At 31.1% G+C, this 27408-nt stretch overlaps 2 protein-coding genes across 2 annotated transcripts; both read right to left on the reverse strand.

The window, feature by feature from the left end:
- Nucleotides 1-150: 150 nt before the first annotated feature.
- On the reverse strand, nucleotides 151-2913 carry HELRODRAFT_158754 (hypothetical protein; the record flags this gene model as incomplete). The annotated part of the gene is made up of 4 exons (XM_009010745.1): nucleotides 151-212; nucleotides 402-482; nucleotides 1042-2181; nucleotides 2685-2913. 4 exons carry the CDS (start codon nucleotides 2911-2913, stop codon nucleotides 151-153), a joined length of 1512 nt encoding a protein of 503 aa, XP_009008993.1.
- Nucleotides 2914-17079: 14166 nt separating this feature from the next.
- On the reverse strand, nucleotides 17080-17721 carry HELRODRAFT_158755 (hypothetical protein; the record flags this gene model as incomplete). The annotated part of the gene is made up of 1 exon (XM_009010746.1): nucleotides 17080-17721. One exon carries the CDS (start codon nucleotides 17719-17721, stop codon nucleotides 17080-17082), a length of 642 nt encoding a protein of 213 aa, XP_009008994.1.
- Between the last annotated feature and the right edge of the window lie 9687 nt (nucleotides 17722-27408).

Genomic DNA, 27408 nt, shown 5'->3' on the forward strand with positions numbered 1-27408 from the left:
AAGTAAAAATGGAATAAAACAAAAACCAATGAAGAATCATAGCCAGCGTAGCTACAGGTCCACTGCCATAAAAAAAATTAAAATGAGCAGCGATGCAAACGTTAAATAATTGAGCAAGTAGGTAAAAATTATTTATTTCATTCATTTGCATTAAAAGTTGCCACCAATAATTAACGGGAAGACCTTCCATTCCGTCAACACGTTAGCGTTCACTGTTCATCATATTATACCTAATATTAACTAAGAACGTTTGTACTGATCCGAATTAAGAGAATATCTGTAAAATTATCCTATGTATTTCATATATGATCATAATAAAATCATATATTTCAGAATTAAAAAAACGAAAACAAAAAAATTTTTTAATTAATTTTTTTTGAAGTTTATGATGACATACTAACAGTGCAGGATTTTTCTGATGTAATTCAACTTTTGAGCTGTTCTGTAACACGCAAACTGAATTGAGTCAAAGTCTTCAGCATCTGTCGCGTATATGATTTATATCAAAATTATGATAAAAGGTCTCATGATATCAATGATGGTGATACTTCTTATAAAATATTGCCTATTATTTATCAGTTATAGTTTCAAAAACACAATTTCATTCAATCGTAGAAAAAAACCGTCAATATCCTATCAATGAAAAGTTCTCGTAAACTTCAGCAGTTCTGATAAAGTTGAGCATGCAGACACTCAAATCAATTACTTCATCTTTATTTATTGCAAACTTAAAAAAAAAATTTCAGGCCTAATTTAACTATATGCAAAAATTAGGCTTTTCTACATATATACATGGGTACTTTGAGAAAAGACAACAAAGTCTCATTTTAGAAAACATCAAATGCTTTTTTATATGAAAACTCGATCAAAAATAAATAATAAAAAGAGCTTAACGAAATCTGAAACCGAACATTTATTTTAATATGTCATCATATAGAAACAAAGTGAAGACAACATTGAACATGACAACATTGAAGACGGGGTGACATTTTGTCAGGAGACAACATCAACCTCATCATGAAGGCAAGGAAACAAACAAACCCATTTCTTTAATCATCTCCCTCCCAACGGCATGGTAGAATTCAATATTATTGAGGTCATCGTTCTTAACATCATCGCCATTCTTAACGCTTTCCATTTGCTGAGGTTTTCCAATGAAGGGCTGCTTGTTGAAGTGACTGACACTGTCATAAATGATGCCATCAGTGCACGATGTGGAGACATTTGCTTCATTACGTCGATTTGTTGCATTTTGCTTTTGCAGAGTTGTTGGCGCAGTGAACGGAGCACCGATCGTTATGTAGTTGCCAGTAACTCTTGCATCTACTTCACCTGCTAGCAGAACGCTTGGATCGGTTGTTGCAGCTGTTGCGGCTGATGTTGCCATCAACGTTGTCGTTGCTGCTGGATTTGTCGAAAGTTGCGTTTGATGTAAAAAATCACTATTATAGAGTTGGGGTTTGGTATTGGTAGGATAACTGTATCTGAACGTTGTCAGCTGTTTCTTATCAGTTGCATGCTCAGTCGATGGAACATGAATTAAAACTGTCTCAACACATTTCGTAGGACTGCCTGCCAACGTTTCAGACTTACGTGTTTCTTTCCATTCTGATGATTGTCGCGATTTGGTGCTCGCAGAATAGAGTGGCAATGTTTCTTCAATTGAAAAACTTGCTGCAGAGATGTATTTTGAGACATTGTTACCGTTGTCCGAGGTAAAGGTTGATGAAGTTGACACATTGTTGTTGATGTTTTTTAATAGCGTGCTGCTTGCTGAATCACTTCCAGCGGCTGAACGAACTTTACTAACATTTCTATTGCCTGCCGATTGGTTGAACGAATCAAGTGCACGTAAATTACCCTGATTGAGACTGTTGACATTCACATTGTTTGTTTTGCAGTTCACTGATTCATCTTTCTTGTTGAGATGATCATCAGCACCTGAGTTTCTGCAATGAAGGTTATTGATGGTGTTTTTCTTTGTGGTGTTGTTAGTTTTGTTGACGATGTTGCCATTGTTCTTGATGCTGCTGTTCAGGACGTTTTTGTTGTTGATGTTTTGCAAGATGTTACTATTATTATTATTATTACTACTATTGTTGTTGTTGTTGTTGTTAATAACGTCACTCAAAGGTCGTTTCTTTAGAGAATTTTTTTTCAATAAGTTGTTTAATGTTTCATCTGGGATGAGAAAAAAATTGAAAAAACTCAATTAAATAAAAATAATTCATGTGCCAACATATTTCAAATTGTCTGTGCAAACAGGCGAAACATGGATAGTTTAACAAATATGAAAGACAAAATCGAAGCAAATAAAAATTTGAACTAAGTTTTCAGTCAGAAAAAAGTTTATTAATTATTAACCCTAAAATTTTTTTTGTCGGCAACCCCCGAACTTGGGGAAAATGTCGTCTAAACGTGTGTTGTTGTTAACCATAAATTTTTATTTATATTACTTCATAAATTATTGAAAGTTGGCAGACGATCACAATGCATCGGTCGACCACAAATGGTTGTGTGCATTGAATGTGAGCCATTGAAAGCTATTAACACTTTCATAAAATGGCACCTAATAAGCCAAAAAAAACCCTGTATGAACACGTCCAGACATTGAAGGTATTTGATTAATTTTGTAAAATTTCAATAGAATAACATAATGAATAATATAAAACAAATGAGCCAACCTGGCAAATCATTTTTAGAAAGACTTTTTTTAGACAAGCAGCCGAAACATCCCCTGTTCTGTTTGTGGCTCTGGAGCGTTTTAATGTTTTCATCTAATTTGTTGTCTTTACAGGGGTTCAATTTTTTGTTGTTGTTGGGTTTGATGTGTTGAGGTTTCTCGTTGAGATGGTCGAGATTGTGGAGGTTGCTGCTGCTCAAACTTTTTCTTTTTACCAAATTGTTGTTCATCGTTACGATATTATCTTAAATTCATTCATGACTGAAATTATGCGGAAAATCCTTTGTTGCTCCGGTTGCGTTACATTTGCTGCTTTTGTTCAATCATATTTTCAGTTTGACTTTAAGATGCTCATCTTGCACTTTACATCTGTTTGCTATAAATGAGTTATGGATTGTTTGATGGTTAACTGAATAATTTCGGAAGAATTCAATATATTATTGTACAAAGGTATTGCACATATTAGCTGAAAATATGATAGAGGAAGCATTTTGTTGAAAGGTTTCACTTTAACGTCCATCAGCAAAACAGAAATGAAAAATAAAATGTGAACAAGATGGAGACAAATAGGATATTACTTAAAATTGAACATTTTAAAAATTAAATGAAGGAAAAATAAATAAATTCAATGTAATAAATAAAAATAACATCATAATGATCACTGTTTTTTACCAGAACATACAAAAATTCAATGCAAATTCAGTAAAAATGTTATACTTTTAAATATGTTTTCAAATAAGCTAGCATGTAGCTTTACAGCAGGTAATATTTCACTTACACATACACACCACACACACACCACACACAACACACACACATCGATTCAATTTCAAAAAATTCTAATTTTGGAAAGATTAATGAACGTCTTGATCTTTCAAGCTAATTAGTGGTGAAAATAAACTGTTAACATTTACCGAAGACATTTTGGAACATAAAAAGCGCTGCGACGATAATTTCTAAAATAAATAAAAATCCACTTAGATGCACAGCGTTAGAACATGAAGAAAAGAGCGCAAAACAAAATTTGGTGAGAATATTAAAACAAATTCCCGACGAAAAAACTGACTAGACAAGCACGTTTCATTTTTTCATTGAAGCAGATGTTATTTGGGCATTCAAGCATGTAATCAACATGATTGCCGCACTGTTGAATAAATTTTTATCAATCAATCAATCAATCAAAATTATTTGGAATTTTTCACACTCGACTCAGCTACGATGTTGGCATCACCTTATTTGAAATTTGTTATGAACGTTGGTGGGTCTATATTGTTTAAAATCTGCTCCAGCCTGCAATCACGCAATGTTTAAAAGGTTAACGAAATTCAACTTTGCTCCACTTATAACTTTATAGTCTAGTCATTTCACTTTGCGAACCAAATTAACACATTGTAAATTGTTTGCTGTTGAGACGCTACGTCAATCTCAAAAGCAGATTTATAAATAAATGTACCTTGAATATTACTTACAACAGGGTGCAATCCCAAGAAAACCTCTTGCCTCTGCCTCTCTTATTTATTAGGGTTCCACAACTAAAAATGTATATAATTTTATTAAACACATTTTTTCAATTCCAGTGGCATACGATTCTTGAAAATAATTTCTGGTCTAGTTTTTTAATTCATTGAATTCAGAGGTAAAATCTTAAAAAAAAAGAAGTTCAATTGCCTAGCATCAATCCGCTATTATATTATATTATTATATATTCTCAAGAATTAAAAGTTTTCCATTCAACATTTTTATTCAAAAATCGATTTAATTTTGTTGTTTTATCAGCTTTAATGGCATTTCAGCTCCCTATTTGGTACTATGACGTGCCAGAGGGACATCATTTCTGATGGGACATCAAATCAAGATTTCTGCTTGGAGCTATAAAATTAAATATCGTCAAAAAAATTCTATTTATTTAAAATCCAAAAACACAAAATGAAAAAAAACAGATTGTGCGGATTTACGGAGATCACATAATAACAAAACTTGTAATGACCACCGTGAATAAATAGCAGTCCAATTGCACACAATACAACATAAAATCGTAGTATTTAATTAAGATAGTTCATTAAATGACGACTATGCAAATATGTGGGTTTATTAACAATTAAACAAAAAGAACAAGAAAACTTAAATTGGTTTGACTGTTTCCACCAAGAGTTAAATTAAATTAACGGTACAAAGTATTGTTACTCTTCGAAAAAGTGTATAACTAAAACAATGCTTGTCGTGGATTTAAAGTTGTCAGAGAATCTTCTGATATAAAATGTTTGGTTCTAATTTCTTTGAAATTTTGGCATGATAATAAATGCTGTATTGGTAAGATGTTTGGACACTATTTGCAGACTGGAACGTCTGTTTTGTTCAAATGTAATTGTGAGTTATATTAGTGTGCCCTATCATCATCCTGTAAATTTTGCAGAGGATGAAGCGATTAATGCTTAATTTTAGATTTTTATCCTCAATGCATAGGCGTATCTGCCGAAGAAAAGTTTTTGTTAGGTTCCACCTAGGTTTTGCCATAATTTTTGAATATGTCTATTAATTATCAAGTTGAAATCAATAAATGGTATTGGGATATCTGATATTGGTTGATAATGTTCTACCACCAAGGTGTCTGCATCCTCATTGCCTGGTATTACGATGTGGCTTAGTATCCAAAGAACTTAAATACCACATCTATTTTGCGCCATTAAATGAATTTTTGTATTTAACTTGGCTAGAGCACTTGATAGTAAATCTGTTATTACGAAAAAACTTATTCGTCTCAGATTTTATGAAGAGCCAAATTTATTGCGATATTTTTCGACAAATGTTTAATTGTTTGACCGTCTATTAATGCTGCTAATGATGTAGATCGTTGCAATTTAGACCCATCAGTGTATAAGGTAGTATAGTTTTTATGTTACTGAAGAAATTCTTGAACTAATAATTTGATGATATTCTGTTCTGTTAATTTATTGAATTGAGTTAGTTCCGTGTTGATTTCAGGTTGATATAGTCTCCAGATGGGAACCGTTTGGGGTAGTCTTTCAATTATATTGAGATTATTTAGCATATTTTAGCGATTTAATCATTTAATCATTATTTCACAAATGAGTAAGATGTTACAAAATATGAAACTGGCAAGTTACCTTCCGCGCTCTAATTCTGAAAAAAATTAAACGACAAAAACATACAGCCAATCATTGTTGCATTTCATAACGAAGTATCAGTTGTAAAGATAACGTCGATAAAAATTAATTACTTTTGAGCTCAATCATATGCAATCATATTCATCATTACAACCATCATGTCCATCACTATCATCATAATCGTTACATTCATTATTCATTATCATCAATGCAATCATTATCAACAGCCAGCGTTTCCCACCAACCAAACAATTTTCAAACATTTTCAAAAAATTAATGAATGAAATTCAAGCAAATAAGCCCATTAAAAAAGCAATGTTAGCCACGTCAGCCCGCACTGACGCTCATCAATCAACATGAACACGTTGCAGAAGATTTGAAAGCACAGCCCACTCAAAACAAATTTGACAACGGTGCAACCACCAGAAATGTTGCATCTACACTTTGAAAAAATATTGCATTACAAGTACCAACTTTGCTTTAGATGTTAAGACTTTTATGTTTTCTTTTAATTAAAAGAAAAAAGAATGCTTAGAAAAACCGAAAAGTTAATGCAAGTCATAACTACGATACTTCAGAAAAACTTTTACGGAGACAACGTAAGTGAACCGCTCATAGTTTGAAACTGATTGATAACGCTTCATGCCTCAACAAAATGTTTCAATTAATCTGCCAAGAAAAACATTTACATCATTACTTTAATCAAAAAGGACTTTAAAATGTTCATCAAAATGTAGCTAAAAATAAAATAATATTATTTAATTTAATCTTTTTCTTCTACCTACCTGATTTTTTGCTTTATATTGTAACATCGAAACAACTAAAAAACAAACGAAAAATAGACAAATGAAACAATTGCCTAATAACATAATAAAATAAAATATCATAATAACATACTACACCACAGCATTCCTCAAACATAAAATCACGTATAGCCACAAACAATGAGGCATAATGCGAAGCACAGAACCACATCAAGATAGTCGTCTGATTGTCTTGTGAAATTAGTCAGGCTGAACTGATTAACCAGCATCTCATTGCCTCGCGATGTATGTCTTGCCCAGCGAATAAATGATTCCAAGATGCATTTAACATTCTGGTTGATATTGAAAAGAATGTGAGTTTGTATCATTGTTTCAAAATATTCATTATATCTTAATGTAGAACAATGTTGAATTATACGTGACAGCTGAAATTTATTTGACTTGACACTTTCAAAATGGTTACATTCTATGAAAGGTTTGTAGCAACGAAATTGTTGTTTTGAAAAAGTTTAATGCCAGTATCTGTTGATACATTGGTAATCTCACAGAGCAGATACTTCAATTAAAAACATTTTTTAAATAAATCACTACACGACTGAGCAGATTTTTGATAACATAATAAATAAACATAATTTCTTGCTCTTTTATGGTGGAAAATTGTCTCGACTTAAAAAAAAAAAGACGTTTCCTAATTCAAATTATTGTTCAGCAAAAAAAAACTTGCTAGCTGAAAAATTGTAGAATAAAAACAGTATTAAGTAAGAGGGGACGCTCGAATATTACGTAACGTGAAAAAACGACTTTTTTGACCTATTTCCCTCTTGCGTAGCCCAGCCAAACAAAATTTTTTAATAAAAAAATGCAAAACAAATTCTGAAAATTTTTTATATGTACATACTTATTTAATTTATAAAAACTTTAATTTTAAGTTCTTTGCATTAATTATTCTTTCAAAAATAATTAAAAATCATTTTTTAAAAGCCTTTGTAGACGAATCCGAATATTAATTATTGCTGTATAAATCAACAAGCTTGATTTTATTCCAAATAATATAACTATTATTATGTTAGTGATAAATTAAATATGTTAATGATAAGAATGCATCATAAATATTAAAAAAATAATTTGTCAGACAACGCTTAGTAACAAAATTGTAAACCCAAATACTCCAACGATCAAAAAGATGAACGAAACTGTAAAGATTTGTAATAAAATTGATATTAAAGAGTAAAATAAAGTAAAACTGAAAAATAAATGATTCCAAGTTATTCACATGGTTTTAACAGAGTCCAATATTAAAAATGAAAAGAATAAATTCAACAAGCAAGCAAACTGAAAACAGACATCAGTCTACAAATATTAAGCACAAATATACTTTATGTAAGGCAACACTAATAGAATAAATTTGTTGTTGCAAGTTCACTGATATTTCGATAAACGTAAAGGTTTTGCTGTTAGAGTGCATGCCTGTCTACATCGGCGTTCATGTCCACAAATAAAGGCCTACATGCGCATATTTAACGTACATATACATTAAATTTGTGCATGTATACATACATGGCTTATTGATTGCAATGATGAATATATTAATTTCAACAAACACATACATGCGTGTGACAACATTTGTATGTCTGTTGCACACACTTACATTGACATGCATGTGTCAACTGGTTCTTGTGAATGGCCGAACTACGCTGAACACACATCACTGAACATGCGCATGGTTCTCCTTATATAATAAATTGGAATAAATCAAAGTTGCTAGATTAGAGGTTTCAACAAATTGAATTACTGCTGCTTACACTTTACGAGCACTCGTCCTGTCTCTAATGATTAACAATTGTCAAACCATAATCCGCTCGTTCACAAAGTAGAGAAAATTTAATGAACTTGCAATGATGAAATAGTGAAGTGAACATGCAACGAACACGCATGTGGAATAGCTTATAGTTCGTACCAGTTGATATTATGCATGATATAAAAGCATTAAAGCAACAAAAGTTGTTTACATACAGTTGATGATAGATTCACACGAGGGAGCACTCAATGGATTATCATCATTCCACTAATGCTGCAAATATGAATTACTTGGAATCATTACAAAACATGCTATTGATTCAATTTGCATATTCATTTAAACAATATTGATATAAATTAATTACTTGGAAGCTATGGTTTCAACAAAAATACGCAGATAAATACATATATAATGAATAATATGTACCATAAATATATATGTATATATATATATATATATATATATAGAATAATGAATAATATATACTATAAATATATATGTATATATATATAGAATAATGAATAATATATACTATAAATATATATGTAATTTCTCAAAATTTTCGATGAACTATTTTGTTGGTCATGTCCATTTACTACTAAAAAACAAAAAAATTTTAAAAATTCATATCAACCATGGATGACAATACAAATTAAAAACTCATTAGAAAGAAAAACGAGCTATATAAAAAATTTAAAAATAGTGAAACATATGATAATAAAACTAAATATTGTAAAATTAAAAATGAAGTCAACAAGATTATTCTAGCATCAAAAATGAATTACTATAACAATATGTTTGGCAGGCCTGATACTAATAGTAAAGATAAATGGAAAGCTATTAACTCGCTTATGAATAAAAAGGTTAAATCTCAAAGCTTCACATTATTAAAAAACGAATCCATTGTCAAGGATCCGCTTGAAATTGCCAACATTTTTAATAATTATTTTATTGATTTGTTTAGTAAAAGTTTGCCGACAAACAATAATTTCCATGCTTTTTTGAAAAATGGAGTCTCCTCCTCTATTTACTTAATGCCAACCTGTCCGGCTGAAATATTTAACATTGTTAGATCGTTATCTAACTCTTCTTGTTTAGATCACTATAAATTTTCAAACAAAATCTTAAAATATATAAATCATTCTATTTGCCATATATTGTCACATTTATTTAATCTATCACTTTCCACCGGAATTTTTCCAGACTGTCTTAAGATTGCGAGGGTTGTTCCTGTTTATAAGTCTGGATCACACAATAACGTTAATAATTATAGACCAATTAGTATATTAAGTTGTATTTCAAAGGTGTTAGAAAAGGTTGTCGAGATAAGAATCGAGTCTTTTATGAGTGCCAATAATGTTTTAACGAATGATCAATTTGGTTTTCGAAAGAATTGTTCCACTGAAGATGCACTCATAAGGCTTTTTAATGAAACTGTTTTTAAATATGATGCTGGTCATGTTATTTCGACTGTGTTTTTAGATTTTTCAAAAGCGTTTGATTCCGTTCCACATGATATACTGTTGTTTAAATTGGAACATTACGGAATCAGAGGACATGCTCTGAAGTGGTTCAGTAGTTACCTCGCAAATAGATTTCAATACGTTTCAATAAACCATTGTAACTCAGATATTCGTCGGGTGGTAAAAGGTGTGCCACAGGGGAGTATTCTAGGTCCAAAATTATTTATCCTGTTTATCAATGATATCGTCAATACAACCGAAATCTCTAATTTTATTGTTTATGCAGACGACACTACAATGGTCACTACTTCTAGGGATATAAATAATTTGAATGTTTGTACAAATAATTGTTTAGATAAATTGCACACATGGTCTATTTATAATAAAATTAATATAAATATTACAAAAACCAAGTATATGATTTTTAAAAGATTGAACTGTAACGATGAAGAGTTTGGTTTAAAGATAGGTGACAGTATAATTGACAGAGTTGAAGATTTTAAATTATCGGAAATTATAATAGATCGGAAATTAATTTTTATAAAACATATTGATTTCATCCTGCAAAAAATAAATAGAAATTTGGGAATAATGAACAGACTAAAATATATTCTACCAAAAAAAATTTTAATTTTAATGTATCACGATTTTATATGTCCACATCTATACTATGGAAATCTAATATGGGGTAACACTTTCAAGACGTATTTAGAAATTTTATTTAATGTCCAAACAAAAGCACTAAAAATTATAAATTTTAAAAACGATATAGATAAAAAAGACCTTTTCAATAAACTTAAGATTCTATCGATATTTGAAATAAATTATCTTAAATGCTGTTGTTTTATTTTTCGATTTCTTAATAGTGCTATAAGACCATCAGACAATTACCTACATGATTCAATTAAATATGAAATCAAGGCAAGACCACCGAGTTCCAATTTTGAAAAAAAAATTAAAAGAATCTATTGTTAAAACCAAACTACTCAATAGAAATATATGTTTTTATGGGGTATATAAATGGAACAGGCTACCAAATTTTATAAGAACTTGTACTGTTTATCGACCATTTAAATATAAATTAAAAAAATTTTCTTTTATGTTTATCTTAATTAATTTTATTTAGTATACAATATTGTTTTATTGTTTTTTCTTGTTTATACACATTTCTTTGATATTATATTTCGGTTTTATATTTTGGTTTTATATTTAAGGTAATTCTAATTTATTTAATTCATTTTATTTGAATTTCTTTCTTTTCGTGATAAAATTTTTTCTTTCTCGTTGCAACAAGTTTAATTTGATGCATATGTTTTTTAATTCTAAAATTTTGTAACAATACTAATTAGTTTTTAAAAATTGATACTGACGTTTGACAACATTAATGTGTTTTATTATTTTTTGTGGGGTTCCTTGTTATTTGAAATTTTGGTTTCTTTTGGAATCCTTTTTCATGTGTTTTCATGAATTCATATATACATATATATATATATATATATATATATATATATATATATATATATATATATATATATATATATATATTAAAATATATAAATTTTTATATAGTGAGCCGACTTGAATCCACAAGTACGTGAATTTATAAAGGGTGAGACTTTCCGACCGAAGTGTGATTAGCCAGTATAAGTACATAAAGTACACCATCTCTCACAACGACCAAAGATGCATCACTGTGAACACCTATACATATATATTATTATTATTATTATTATTATTATTATTATTATTATTATTAGAAAATGTATATAGCGCCCTTTAATGCAACTCAAAGGCGCTGCTTTCGTTTGGTGAAATCATCGGGAAAAAAGATACGTCTTCAAATATTTGCGAAACTTCTGAATAGTTGAACCAGGTTGACGGAGGCTGTATGGTAGTGAGTTCCAAATTTGTGGACCAGCAACGGCAAAATTCCTATTGGCCACCATCAAATTTATTCTTGGCGCCGATAAAAATAACTGATTATCTGAGCGTAATTGCAAGTGATGAATAGTTTTCGTTTTGTATAAACACCTTCCAGACAAGTAGCTTGGGCTTAAACCATTTAAACATTTGAAAACCATAACGGCAAGCTTGAAGATGATTCTTTTTTAATAGTGAGCCAATGGAGATCTCGTAGAGTTTTACAGACATGGTCGTATTTTAACCCTCCGAAAATGATCTTAGCAGCACGATTTTGAATTGACTGAAGATAATTAATCAATTGATTTGAAACACCGTAGAAAATGCTGTTACAGTAATCCAATTTTGAGTGAATGAATGCGTGAACCAAACATTTCAAGGTGTCGTTATTGACTGATTTTTTTACTTGTCTGAGTTTGCGAAGTTGATAGCAACAATCTTTAACCAATGACTTTGTATGTTGAACCATTGACATTGCAGTATCAAAGACAACGCCCAGATTTTTAACAGAAGTGCAGAACTCAACATTAGAACCACCGATGTTGATGGAGTTCATATTAATCTTTTTTAATTGCTGCCAAATACCGACAGGAAGAATTTGTATTTAATTGTCGTTTAGTTTTAGTTTATTATTTACCATCCATTCACTTAATTCATTAAAACAACGTAAAAATCTATCAACCATCGCATCAAAACCCGGGTCTGTGTTACCGCAACCAATTATTTGCAAATCATACGCAAAGGCATGGTATCTGAAACCATATTTTTCAATAATAGGAAAAACATCGGTCGTTTACAATATAAACAAAAGAGGCCCTAAAACAGAACCTTGGGGAACTCCGGAAATAACAACTTCGACATTGGATAGAAAATCGCACCGGCAACACCAAAACGACATTTAAGTTTATGAACAAGAAGTGATTGTTCGACGCAGACAAACGCAGCGCTCATATCCAATAAAGCCAAAAGTGAAACATTTTGTGAACCCATAGATGCAAACAATTCAGAAGAAATATCGATCAGAGCAGTTTCAGTAGAGTGATACTGCCTGTAACCAGACTGATTGATTGGAATTAAACCATGCACATTCAAATTATTTAAAAATAGTTTTAGAACTAAACGTTCAACGACTTTTGATAAAAACAAGAGGTTTGAAATCGGGCGATAATTTGCAATACCATCCTTATCAAGAGATGGCTTTTTTAATAAGGGAGTCACAACGGCATGCTTTAACGCCTTAGGAAAATAACCAGTGTCAAAACACAAATTGATAAAAAATGTGAGAAACGGTATGAACAAATCAATATATTGTTTGAAAAAATGCACAAGAATATCAATCAATCAATCTTCGTTTAGCGCCCAGAGACCCAGTTTCCCGAGGTACGACGTTGTTTTCTTTTCCATCAACTTTTTGAGCCAAATTAGAGGATCAGTTGTATCCACTTCATTTAAATTTAGAGCTTTCGTGTCTTGCTCGATTGTTTGCGACCAGGACTTCTTTGGACGGCCTTTTGGACGTGTGCCAGGTACTTCAACATCTGCAAGAAAAGTTATGGCACTGTTTCCACTTCGTTTGACATGACCAAACCACCGCAGACGGTGTTACCGGCATTCGTCCTTTATATCATCTAAACCAGCACGACGCAGGATTTCGGTAGATTTGATGTGGTCCTTCAGACTAATTCGTTGCATCCATCGGAGCATTTTCATGTCGGTTCGTTGAAGTTGTTGTTCCAGTTTGGTTGTCATTGGCCATGTTTCTTCACCATATAACAACACCGGACGTATCACATATTTATAAAGTCTTGATCGTAGTGGTAGTGGGATGTCACGCCACATCAATATAGAGACAAGGAGATGCCATTTATTCCAGGCTGAACGTACGCGTACTCGAACGGCATCTTCAGCTGTTCCAGTACAATCTAGAACATCCCCTAGATATTGAAACGATGTGACTTTCTCTACCTTAATGGCTTCAAAAACATTGCTATTTCAAATTTGTTGTTGTGGATTGAGGCAAGCAGGACAAACAAAATTGGACACTTTAGATAAGGTACTAATTATTTTGAACAACGTTTGTGACACCACTGGTTACACTGCTGACACTTGATTGAATTGTTACCTACACCAGATTTACAAACTGAACAGGGCCATCGTCCAGTATCTGTGGATTGGATGGGTTCACCAGTGTTCATTGCTTTGGTTTTGCTGATGTTGACTTTGAATCCATGATCGGCGAGTCTGGTGTTCCAATCTTCAAACATCTGTGCTGCATTCTGCTCAGATGTGGCTGTTAAAACGATATTATCAGCATATATTAGATTCCAAAGGTCACTAATGCGTATCGGTTTTGTGATTTCTTCCATCACAGTTATAAATAAAAGTGGACTGAGAATCAAGCCTTGGTGAACTCCAACGCCGATGTCAAATACATCTGTGTTTCCAACCGTTGTGGTGACGAGAGTCTTAGTATTCGTATACATTTCCATCACTAGTCGAACAAGATATTCTGGAATGAGTTGTCGACGTAGACTCCACCTGATTGCTTCACGGGGAACTCGATCAAATGCTTTTTCAAGATCTACAAAAATGTGTGATAGTTGTTGATGCTTTGCGAGGTACTTCTCTTGCAGTTGCCAAAGGATGTAAATTGCATCAAATGTTGATTTCCCCGCTAGGAAACCAAATTGATAATTTCCAATTGTGATGCACGACGTTAATCTTCTCTCAATGATTTTCTTGGCAATTTTCAGGGAGTGTTCTAACAGACGTATACCCCGACATGATGAACAGTTCAATGGATCACCTTTGCCTTTGTATAGCGGAACTGTCATGCTATAGTTCCATTCAGCCGGCATTTAGCAATTTCTCCAGATTTCACGGCAAAGTTGTAGAAACTGCAATAACGTTGGGATACCTGCAGTACCAGATGCTTTGATAATGTCATTTGTGAGTCAAGAGGGCTCTGCTGCCTTTCCATCCTTCATAGCTTTCAGAGCTTCTGTAAGCTCCTCTACAGTGATGTCTGGAATCGGACCTTCGACGGGTGGAGCGTCAAAGTTGACATTGATGGGATTTGTTTCATTTAACAGACGGTTGAAGTATTCTCTCCACTGTAGCTTGATCTCATCTTGTTCAAGAACCATCTCATTTTTGTCGTTTTTGGTACATGAGGCACCAACTATGTTTTTTTCGTACGCTTTGCTTGTTTTGCTATACAATACAGAGATTTCATTTGTTCACCTTTGCTTTTAGTGAGCCACTCTTTGCACTGATCTGTCCGAGCCAGTGCGACTTGACGTCTTGCATAGCTGTTCTTCTCACGGAAAATTTTATGGACATCATTTGTTATTATGCATAGAAAATTTTATGGTCATCATTTGTCATTATGCACAGGAATAATGTCATGGAAAAACGTCTTTAATGGTGAACTAAGCACAACTTCCTTAATTTTATCACCAGAACACGAAATAAAAAAACTAAACGAGTCAGACAACCCTGAATCACTAGGAGCACTAGGAGGCTCAAGCAAGGAATTTGTATGTTCTCTAACTTTTTTAATCTTATCATTAAAAAATGTTGCAAATTGTGATATATATATATATATATATATATATATATATATATATATATTATATATATAGTATGAATTTTACCGAATTGTTTAAAGCTTAATCAATTTAAAGCTTAAATTGATTAATGCCACGAATTTGGTAGAATTCATATAACACTGTATAAAATATGGTCTCAAAAAAAGAAAATTAATTCTTGTGGGCTCGGCCACCGTGCAACTCAAAATAGCTTCTCAATGATAACACAACGAGAATAAATTAGAATAAGAATAAAATAAAATTGTCAATAGGAGAAAAATGTATCAATGTTAATGAAATATATACATACATATATACATATCTGTATCTAAAGATTTGTGGAGCGTCCCTATTAAATAACTTCAGAAGCGCTAGCTTCACTCGAGAATGACAAAACAAATGATGTTTCAAACGTTTCGTGAAAACCTGTCGGCTCATGTTGTTGAATTTTTTCCAGATTTTTGCAGACGAAAAAGAAAATCTTCTCTTCTCAAATCGAAATAAATTGAATCTAGGAAGCATAAGATCACTATTATCGCAGGATCTTAGACGACTCCGATTTGATTTCTGAAACTAAGTACTGAACATTGTGGTACACCGCAGATCAATTCTGAGAAAGCCGTGCCCAATCCACTCCCATCAACGCAGACAACTTGAGACCTGTCTGTTAGGTAGGACTGGAACCACCTGAGAGCATCTCCACCAATACCAAATGAAGTAGAAAGACGCTTCAGTAAAATCTGGTGGTCGAATGTGTCGAAAGCAGCACTTACATCGAGAAGTGCCAACAATGACATGTTACCAGCATCAATAGCGTCACAGACATCTGAAACAACCTCCAAGATCGCTGTCTCAGTTGAATGTGCTCGACGAAAATCTGATTGAACTTTTGGAAGTAGTGAGTTTTTGTTCAGGTAAGCGAGGAGCCGGCGAGCGACAATTCTTTTAATTGTTTTGGATACGAAGGTAAGGTTCGAAATGGGTATGTAATTGACCACAACGTTGTTCGCTAGACCAGGTCTCTTCAACAACGGATAAACTACTGCAATCTTTTGAGACCTGGGTAACGTTGATGTTTGCAAACATTTATTGACCAGGTTAGATAAAAATGGCAAAAGTGTATCAACAATATCTACCAAGAGAAATGTTGGAATAGGATCGAGGCAGCATGTTTTACTTGAACAAGATAAAATGATTGTCTTTAAATTTGCCTCGGAAATACTCTCAAACTGGTGGAAACTGCTTTCGGTCGACCTGAGTTTTGGCGGATCAACCAACTCATCAGCTTCGGACTTTGATTTTAGATGAGTTAAAAACTCTTGAATTGTGATTGGTGGAGCAGTCGTACATATATTTTTTTGGCAAGTAATGACGTAAAAATCTTTCCCAATTGTTTTAGTTTATCAGACCTTGTAATTATCAGCGATTGGTAATATATTGATTGTTTGGACACAAACAGTTTGTGTTTTTCTGCAATGGCTGTTTTCCAACGAAAAAGGTCTGATTTGTTTTTTGTACGTCAATAAACCCTTTCTAACTTACGAGTTGATCTTTTATTTCATAGCAATCAATGTCAAACCAACCGCTTGTTTGTAGACTAACGGGACATGTCCATCAACAATACGGTCTGAGCGTTTCCTCATATACATCAAACAGTCTGTTTACATTGAAAGCCAAGTATGCTCCCCAATCACAGAGAACCCTTTCAATAAGTGAATTTTTGAATTTAACACGATCTATCTTTTTGTAGCTCCAAACACGTCTGCAGGTTGAAAGAGATGGAGGAGCTGAAGTGACAGCCATCGAGCATGAAATGAGCCCATGATCTGAAACGACGTGCGGGTTGACCTGAACATTGAATACTTCATACTACGATCTGGTGCTGATGACGAGCATGAAATGAGCCCATGATCTGAAACGACGTGCGGTTTGACCTGAACATTGAATACTTCATACTCCGATCTGGTGCTGATGACGTCCAGTTGACCTCCCATCCGATGAGTAGAAGAGTCTATGTGTTGAGTGCAACTAAATGACGATAGCAACAGTTTAAATGATGACACATAAGCGTTGGTGGGATCTTCTAAATGAATGTTTAAATCTCCAAAAATAACAATTTGTCCGTTAAACTGTGTAAGGAGTTCGAAAAGTTGACGAATCTCTGTGAAAAACTGCTCGTCAATGGGTTCTAGTCTGTATATTGCTAACGTCACGATGTTGGATAACATTGAGCTGTTCGATAACATTGAAACACACAAACACTCGAACGATTTAGGTTGAAATTTGAGGTCAACTTCAGTGGATCTATACGACTTCCTGAGTAAAATAACTACACTACCACCACCACCGCCGCACTTATAACATCTAGGGTTTTGCATATTTGTTTAGACAAAGTATCTATGTGAAAAATCCCATGAAAATTGTTCTTGATTGTAACTCCAAAGAATTTAGTACTGGTTGAGAGAGGAATAGAAATATCGTTCATTTTTATGTAAAAGTCAGGTATATTTGTTAAAATTTTTGGACCAAAAATAATGTAATTACATTTGGAATAACTTACAATTAATTTATTTTTGCTAAACCAGATTGATATATTTTAAAGACTGTTATTGATACATTCTACATCTTTCAATAGGTCTTTAGTTGGGAAGAAAATGTTAGTGTCATCTGCGTATAGTATTGTGACATTGATGAAGTATTGAAAAGATTATTTATTTCCTCTGGGCTTTCGATGATTTTGTCGTCAACTTTTAGCTTATTAATATCGTTTTGTTTTCTATTCATTATATCGTTAATTATTTCACATTTTTGTTAGGAGCAACTTTTTGCCACTTCAAATTTTTGTTGAAAATATTTTTTTTTGCTTTTCTAAATTTTCTAATTTCTAAACTGTTTATATTTTTCAACATTAGCGGTGTTTGGCGAAGCGACTGCAATTTTATACAGTTTTCTTGATAATTATATTATTTCATCAGATACCCATGCTTTTTTATATTTTTGTTTCTGCCACAGGAAAGGTGCATGTGTGTCAAGAGTTTTATTGAGTATATTATAAAAATTTAGGCATGCTGTATCTATATTATTCTCGTTTTTCACCGAATGCCAATTTTGAAGTGAAAGGGTTTTTTTTAATAAAAAATGGATGTTTATTAATTTCCCTACTTAAAATTTGGTCATCATTGAAAGCAGTTTTAAAATTCTCTATGATTGCATAAACTGGAAAATGGTCAGAAAAGTCTGAGACTATGACTCCACTTAGATATGTTGATATAGATTCGTAAACATGTTGTCGATTAATGAATTGGCGTTACAAGTTACTCTTATTAGTAAATTACTTAAGAGGGAAAAACAAAATGAAAATAATAAATTTATACGTCAAATTGATTTTGTTTAAAAAAGGCTCAAATTTATAATTGGTGAGCGGTATATCGCAATAAAAAAATGACGCGAAAAGTAAATGGAATGCAATAAATAACATGCTAAATAAAAAACATGTAAATATGTAACACTTTTAATAACTATTTTGTCAATATCACTAAATCATTATTAGATAATACAAATGATAACGCACAGAATCAGAATAGTATTAATTTAATTAAGCCAATATGCAAATCTTTTTATCTTGAATTAACTAACGAATTAGAAATAATAGGATTAGTTGGGAGTATGAAAAACAAAAAAAGCACATCCGATGATGAACTAAGTAATTATTTAGTTAAGTAAATAATAAATAATATAATTGTCCCATTAACCCACATATGCAATCTTTCACAGTCACAAGGAATTTTTCCTCAGTGCTTTAAAACTGCGAAAATCCTACCAATATTTAAAAAAAGTGACAGACTGGAAGTATCTAATTATCGACCCATTTCTCTCCTCTCGCCACTCTCAAAAATTCTAAAAAGACTAATGCACTCTAGATTAAACTCATTCTTAAGTGCTAACAACATCATTACAGATAGGCAATACGGCTTTCGAACAAACCATTCAACAGAGCTTGCTGTGTTGGAGTTTGCACAAAGGGTGATGTATAATCTAAACGAAAAATTCTTAACTGTCGGAATCTTTATAGACCTGTCAAAAGCCTTTGACCTTATAAACCATGAATTACTTTTACAGAAACTGCGAGTATATGGAATCAGAGGAGTAGCTCTTAATTGGTTTTCCACTTACCTAAAAAATAGAAAACAATATGTCTCGATAAATGGACACAATTCGGAGAAGTTAATTATAAACTCCGGTGTTCCGCAGGGATCAATACTGGGACCATTGCTTTTTTTGGTGTTTATTAACGACCTCTGTCTGGTTCCTACTACAGCTAAATTCTTACTTTTTGCTGACGATACCACTATCTTTTTTCATACCAAAAATCCTCAAGAAGATCAGATAATAATTAATAATAACTTAAAATATATAGCAAACTGGTTTTTATTAAATAAATTAATAATAAATTATTCAAAATGTACTTATTTAATATTCGATCCGAAAATAATTATAAATGGCATCAATGACTTGACAATATCAATAAATGACAAAATAATATCTCGTTCCACTGAAACAAAATTTTTAGGTATAGTAATCAGAGATAACCTGTCATGGGATTTGCACATTAATTCAATATCACAAAAATCATATAGAATCATAGGTATGCTACATAAAATTAAACATAAAATTAATAAAAATATATTAGTAAATCTTTATTATGCGTTAATTCATCCTTATTTGGTCTATTGTAATCTTCTTTGGGGCAATAGTCCTGATTCACACCTTAATCCAATTGTAGTAACACAAAATCGATTTATTCGATTGCTGCTTGGCCTTCATCCACGTTGCCACATAACTGGTTATTATACGGAGGCAAACATTCTTAGTGTTAAAAATTTGCATCTTTACTTTCTGGCAATCTTCGTGTTTAAATACTTACAACAAAAGTTACCAAAATTTTTTCTAGATTTCTTTACCCTAGCGTCAAATGCCAAAACAAAAGTCTTGAGAAGCGCGCATACATTTTATTTTGTACCGCAGAGAATTAAATTAGTGAACTCAAGTTTAAAAATAACAGGACCTAGAGTCTGGGACGAGCTAATTCCGCTGGAAATAAAAAAAATTATTTTGATCCATTTATTTAAAAATAAGCTCAAAAATTATTTAATTAATAAAAATACTTATTTTTTATAACAATAATTATAGTATCAATAACAAGAAAGACGGCCACTTTGATATGGAGCACGATGTTATGAATGTGTATGAAAGGATATGAATGTGTATGAAAGGATATGAATGTGTATGAAAGGATATGAATGTGTATTAATGGGCATGAATGTGTATGAATCTATATGAATGTGTATGGATTGTTATGAAGGTGTATGAGTGGGTACGAATGTGTATGGATGGATATGAATGTGTATGGATGGATATGAATGTGTGGACATGAATGTGCGTGCATGAGTGAATTATGGATCTAACGTACTTGAGGGAGCATGAATATGCTTCGAACGGTAAACTTTTTACGGTAAACTTTCAAAATGAAAATGAATGTGTGTGATAGTTCTTTTACGGTAAACATTTTATAAAAATAAAATTTGTTTTGTAATCGACTTTCTACGATAAATTTTTCATAATGAGTTAATAACATCATGATTCTCGCATTCGCCTATGTAATGATCCTTTAGCGATAAACTTTTTAAAATATGCCAAAATTGATATTTGAAGTTGTTTCTGTAATGAACCTCTACTGTGAATTTTTCATGTCGATTCAATCGTTATTTATTTAATTGTCAATATTATGGGAGGCGAACATTATTTACTTTTGAAATGCAAATGTATAAATCTTTGTGACGTATGTTCGCGTGCATGAATTACCATCATTTTTAATTTCTTCATTTTCAATTAACTTTGTTGAATTTTTTGTTGAACTTGGACAACTTTAGTTAAGGCACTATCACTAGTATTATGTTTACTTTTTTGTGCTTCTTTCAATAAATAAATAAATAAAATAAATAAACTTTTAGCGCACCCCTAGATGAAGCATGTCCCGATTCAATGTCCACTCCACACAGAGAACGTCGACATTTTCATCATCAATTACACTGTTATCATTTATAACATATTTGATGTCATGCTTTATGAACGTACCAACACCTCCGCCTCGTTTGTTCTTTCTAATTTTATATGCAAAATGGTAATTATTTAACTTAATTAAATCAACTGTTTCATTGTTCAAAACGTTTCTGATATAATAATAATTTTGAAAATATCGTCGGCTGGATTTAGAAAAAAAACAGGCGGGTTTCTACCCCGGAACTTCCACCAGAAACAGATGAAAAATATCTAAATATTCAAAAAATATCTAAATTACGGCGAGTCAGCAACTTCTAAAACGATTTTTTGCATTCAACAGACATAACTTTTGCAAACATACAATTATTGTTTTAGTCGTAAAAGCATAAAAGGGGTAATCAGGTTATTAATAAATTATATTTAACTCTGACAAAATTATTAAAATTTTTGTAAAAAATAATTCTAAATGCTTACATGAATTGTTGAGAACTTAACGAGAAAATTTTTTTCTAAAAATAATTAGAGACCTTTCGTTGCTTAGGTCTCCAAACTTCTAAATTCGGCCCTGTACACAACATTGAAATCGTTCTTAAACAAATATAAGAATTCTCCACAATAACCAATCCTGATTTCACGCTAATAATTAGACAAAATCAGCAATAATGAACTTTTCTTGGTAAATATTGTGCAACATGAACGATGATTATGACTCATCTTGTTCTCTGGCAAAAATACAACAAAAAATATGCTGTTAATAAAAATGTAGAAACAGGCTTTTAAATTCTGTTCACCCAACAATACTAATCAACTTCATATTAGACATTAATGTTAAAATCAATGACTACTCGATTGAACCTTAAAGATACACCAAATTTCTAATCATACACATTAAGGAAAATTCACCTAGCAAGTCATTGTTTTTGTTTTTCAGTTTTTAAAAAACGTTCTTTGAAATTCTTTCAAAGATATTTTTCGAACAGCAAATCAATTCAATCCAAAATATTAAGGACATTAAGACCCAAACAAATTCTTCATAAAATTCCTGCGAAAATAAAAATGATTAAGGCAAGCTTAAATTACACTGGTCCAAAGATACAAGAAACAATTTTACCTTCAGAAAAAAAAACTACTAATTTCAGTCATTTACTTAAGAAATGCATCTAATATTAAAAAATCATTAAAAAGAATTATAAAGTTAATTGTGTAAGTAAAAGGTTAAAAGTGCACTTGCTTCAGGGGTATCAAAGGTATCACACACAGCGTATATGAGCATGTGTGAAAACTATGCATCACACACATTGCAGATGGTGGGCAGGGATCTCTCTGTACTTGAACCTAGTCATTGCAACAGCAAAACCAGGCACCTTTAACCATTGACCCATTTTCTGCTGGCGTCCTTTATAAAGGACACTTACAAAAAAAATTCATTAAAAATCGAAATCTTGTTATATTTGCATCTTTTTTTCTTTTAAACATTGTATACTTTCTTCTATAATTTTTTTTTGTAAAAAAATGTTGCGCGTACCATTAATTTTTAAGATTGATTTAAATAGCCGAGTTTGCAAAATTGGTGAAAAAATGTCTCAACATAAAAAGTTAGTAATTTTTTTATTTTGTTTGCAAAAATTTTAATATATTATGGATTAAATTTATGTATTAATGTATTTTAAATATTATTTTGCAAAAAACAAATCATATTTAACTGTTGAATATTTTAAAATCAGTCATAAGCATGTGTCCTTTATAAAGGACGCTAGCAGAATATGATACCCTGAGGTTCACTTAGTAATCACATTACAAATGTTTGTTTTTCAATAGTGTAAATACAATAAACACTATCAATGAATTATTATTAGTTTGTATGAACATAATAATAAATTTACTATCTATTGTAAAGATATTCAAGTTAATAAAATAATTTTTTTTTAATTTTTTCAGGAAAATTTTGCTAAGAAGTATTCTCTGCAAGAAGTTTTAACTATGATGGAAATTATTTTTAAAAAAACTACAATAGAATGATGAATCATGTGAAAGTGATAGTAGTGATGAAATTTTCAATATCTCAAAACCAAAAAAAGATAAAAGAACAAGACAATGAAAAAAAGTTGATATATTTGTAAGTCATCAAATGGTCACTATCTACAAAAAATGCCCAAAAAAAGAAGATGTGAAGATGAAAATATAATAAAAAATATTATATATACATTACGTATACATTATACTTCACTATTCAATTTATTTTTAATTGAAAGTGGTTTATAATTAACAAAACTAAATAAATTAAAATGTAATTAAACTACAATTACTCATTTTATTAATAAAAATTACAAGTACATACATAGACTTGTAATTAAAAAAAGTAACTAGTAACAAACCATTTTTCACTTTTGCTTTTTTTTATTTTTGTATATGTTGCAACTTTAAGATTAATATTTACAATAAAATCCAATTAAATTAAAATTTCCATTTATCTATTAAGAAGATTAAACATTAAAATTAAGAAGAAAGTCATTATTAACAAAAGACTTGAAAAAAAAAAGTAAAAGTAAAAACAGAACTATATTTATTAAAATTAATTTAATAAAGAAATGAATTGTAATATAAATATTATATATATAAAAATGTGTGTATATATATATATATATATTATAAAAAAAAATTTAATTTTTGTTTCCTTCTATTTTTATATTTATAATATTTTCACAACTCTGCAAAACACAACTCAACAACTGTTCAACTTTTTTAGGTGGTTTATAAATTTTTGATGATGATAATAATAATAAAACAACTTATTCTCAAGTTGATACTGTAAGCCAACAAATCATCGAAACCAATTTAATTATTAATAATTTAGATTATATCATAATAAATCAAATTAAATTAACCTTAACAACAAAACAAAATGAAAAATTTCGTTAAGATGTTTACTATTTAATAGTGAATTCAATTAATAAACATTCTTTTAAAAGTTAAACTAAGGTTTATACAATTATTGTTTAATAATTTTACTTTTTTGATTAATATGTATATTTATATTTTCTATCATTATTTTAAATACATAATTGCAATTTTTTATCAAATTGTAAAGTTTATTCAAATTTGTTTAAAAAAATTATTGTCTTTGGTCACGTGCTACAAAAAATTGTCAGTGACAACGACAATAAACAACTTTATAAATTTTTCTCATCGAGGTTTAAATTTCCACAAGTTTGCGTATGAGGATTCCAAACTTTTTTATTCAATTTTTAACTTAGAAAATATATTTCCTAATATTAGTATAATGAATAAATATAAAAGACAGCCATCGATGGCGATGAATCACAGTGCATCAGCGCTGAACAACAACCTCAGTCTGTTCGAGATAGAGAGCAGGTCTGTGGTTCATTACGTCGTTGTCTCCGGCCATTTTGTTAATTTGTTGAGTGCTGCATTTGATGGCCACTCCGTTAATCAAAAAGAAATAATCTGTAAATATCCTGAGTCTCCTTATCCAAGCACTGTTTATCAGGTCTTTAATCAATTCAACATCAACGCCATATCAAAATTTTATTTTAAAATTCTTAACTAAACAATTATAATTTTGTTTCAATTGAATTATTTAATTTCAATTATTGTTACATTCTTTTAATCGTTTCAACATAATTTAATTTGTTTATTTTTAAAACATTGTTCTTATACAAACAGTTATTTTATTGGTATTCTAAACAAAAATTTATTATTTTGATTACCTATATGTATATGTATATAAGCTTTTTTGAATGATCAAGAAAATCTAAAAGAACACTAAGATTTGTTGCCAGGTGAGACCAAGTCCATGGAAAGTTCCTAATTTGAGTCTATCTGCTGTCATCCAATTGCCCATCACATTTACTTAACTTTCCACAATAATTGGCAGATGAGGTAATTAGTTTGTAAGCCAGGAGGTTTGAAGAGGAGTTGTAATTGTGATTTATGTAGTTACTTGGATTAGTTTAGTGTTTCTATTACTGTTGGCATTCAAATAAACGTTCAACAAAGTTTACGTTTGAAGCAGTTGTTTTATCTAGCGGAAATCTTGAACCTACGAAATAACGAAAACTTGACGATCAATGGAAGCTACAACACTGGTGCTGGAAATAGAGAGATCTTCAAAGTTATAACATTGGTGCTGGTAGTAACGAGCGTTAAAGTTTAAAACAATAATTTTTACCATCATCTGTTGAAGCCAAACTCTTTCATAAAATGATGTAATCTCAATTTTTTCGTTAATACAATATTTCAATTTTTTTGTTGAAATGAAAAATTTATTCATTTGTTCAACATTGTTTGATTCAATAATTTAACACTTTTAAATTGTGTTAAAAGGCAAAGTTGTTACCAACGATCTCAAAATTAATCTTGGCTGTTTGTGCCGAGGAAGGATTATTGGTGGGTTGGCTTCGACGTTTTTATATCCCATCTTTCAAGTGTAGCTGAACGAATAAATAATTATAATAAATGAATTATTAAATAAATAATCGAATATGTATTGTATATAATAATATTTTGATCAAGATATTTGATGCTGAGACTGCATCATATTTGTTCAGTTATCGTTTGGCCAGGCAGACTGATAGTGATTCCGGTTAGGTTTGATAAATATTAAATCTTATAAAATTCAGTAAAATATTAAGTTTTTCAGCTAAAAGATTTTGAACAAATTGAATGAATGAATGAATGAATGAATGAACGAATGAATGTATCAGCAAATAGATGTATTGATGGATGAATTAATGAATAAATGAATAAACGAATGAATGATTGAATGAATAAATGATTGAATGAATGAATAAATGAATGAATAGGTTACTAAATGAAGACAAATTGGACAAAGTGAATGAATGAATGTGCATGCATGTTGAAAGCTCGTGTCTAGCCAAATTTTTCACACTAATTTTTCTAGACTAATTTGGTGGTCTTGCAGTAACTTGTTGTAAATGAGATTATATGTATTACACCTCTTATTTCTAATGAAAAGGCTATGAAATATTATTAAAAGTTACAAAACCTACTGTAATGGCAAAAGTATTAGGTGGCGAAACGTCCATTTATTATAAGAGTTACAGAAACAACCTACATTTGCAAACGCAAGGCACAATGGCGCTCTTTTCTTCGAAAACGCTCTAAAGTTGAGTTGAGTGTATAAAAAATTTTGAAAATTTAGCATTGGAAAATAATGCTATAGTATATTTAAGGGTATTTGCCAATTGCTCATTGAGCAGTTTTGGGGACCAAAGAAAAAAAATTATAAGCTACAACTGTGTATTTTAAATTATACATAAGCTTTGTACTACTGTACAGCAGCTATCCGGGCAACTTGAAAGCAGCAGACCTATCACAAATTTTTGTTTAAAAGCATAAAAAAAGTTTTTATTATTTTTCAGATTGCTTCAGCAAAGGTGTCTGTTGTTTTGAACTTGACAAAATTTGTTTTGGTAAATTTATTTTTTATTGATTATCAATCAATCAATTAATCAATCAATCAATTAGCTTGTAAAGCGCTATTGCCGCGATGTTCAACAGCGCTCCTCAATGAAATTTGCTAGCAGATGGTCTTGAGATCCGCTCTGAACTTCGTAAGTGATGAAGAAGTAATCAGAGAAGTAGGTAGAGAATTCCAGAGAAAAAAACCAGAAAAAGCAAAATCAGATTTAGCAAAGGAGTGTTTAACATGAGTTAAGAAAAAGCGAGAACAAGAAGACAATCGTAAACCGGGGCGTTTAGGTTCAATTAATATATCTGATAAGTACTTAGGAAATAATTTAGATTGAGACTTATACATAAATGTGCAAATTTTAAAAATTATTCAATATTTTATAGATAGCCAGTGCAAGAAAACAAGATATGGAGATATATGAGAAAAGAAAGGAGCACGAACAACTAGACGAACAGTTAAAAGCTTTACTTAAAGGATAGAGTATAGAATCAGGAAGACCAAAGAAGATCGAGTTACAATAATCAATCCTAGATAAGACAAACGAAATAAC

Source organism: Helobdella robusta (assembly GCF_000326865.2).
Source record: "Helobdella robusta unplaced genomic scaffold HELROscaffold_1, whole genome shotgun sequence".
NCBI classification, from domain to species: Eukaryota; Metazoa; Annelida; class Clitellata; order Rhynchobdellida; family Glossiphoniidae; genus Helobdella; species Helobdella robusta.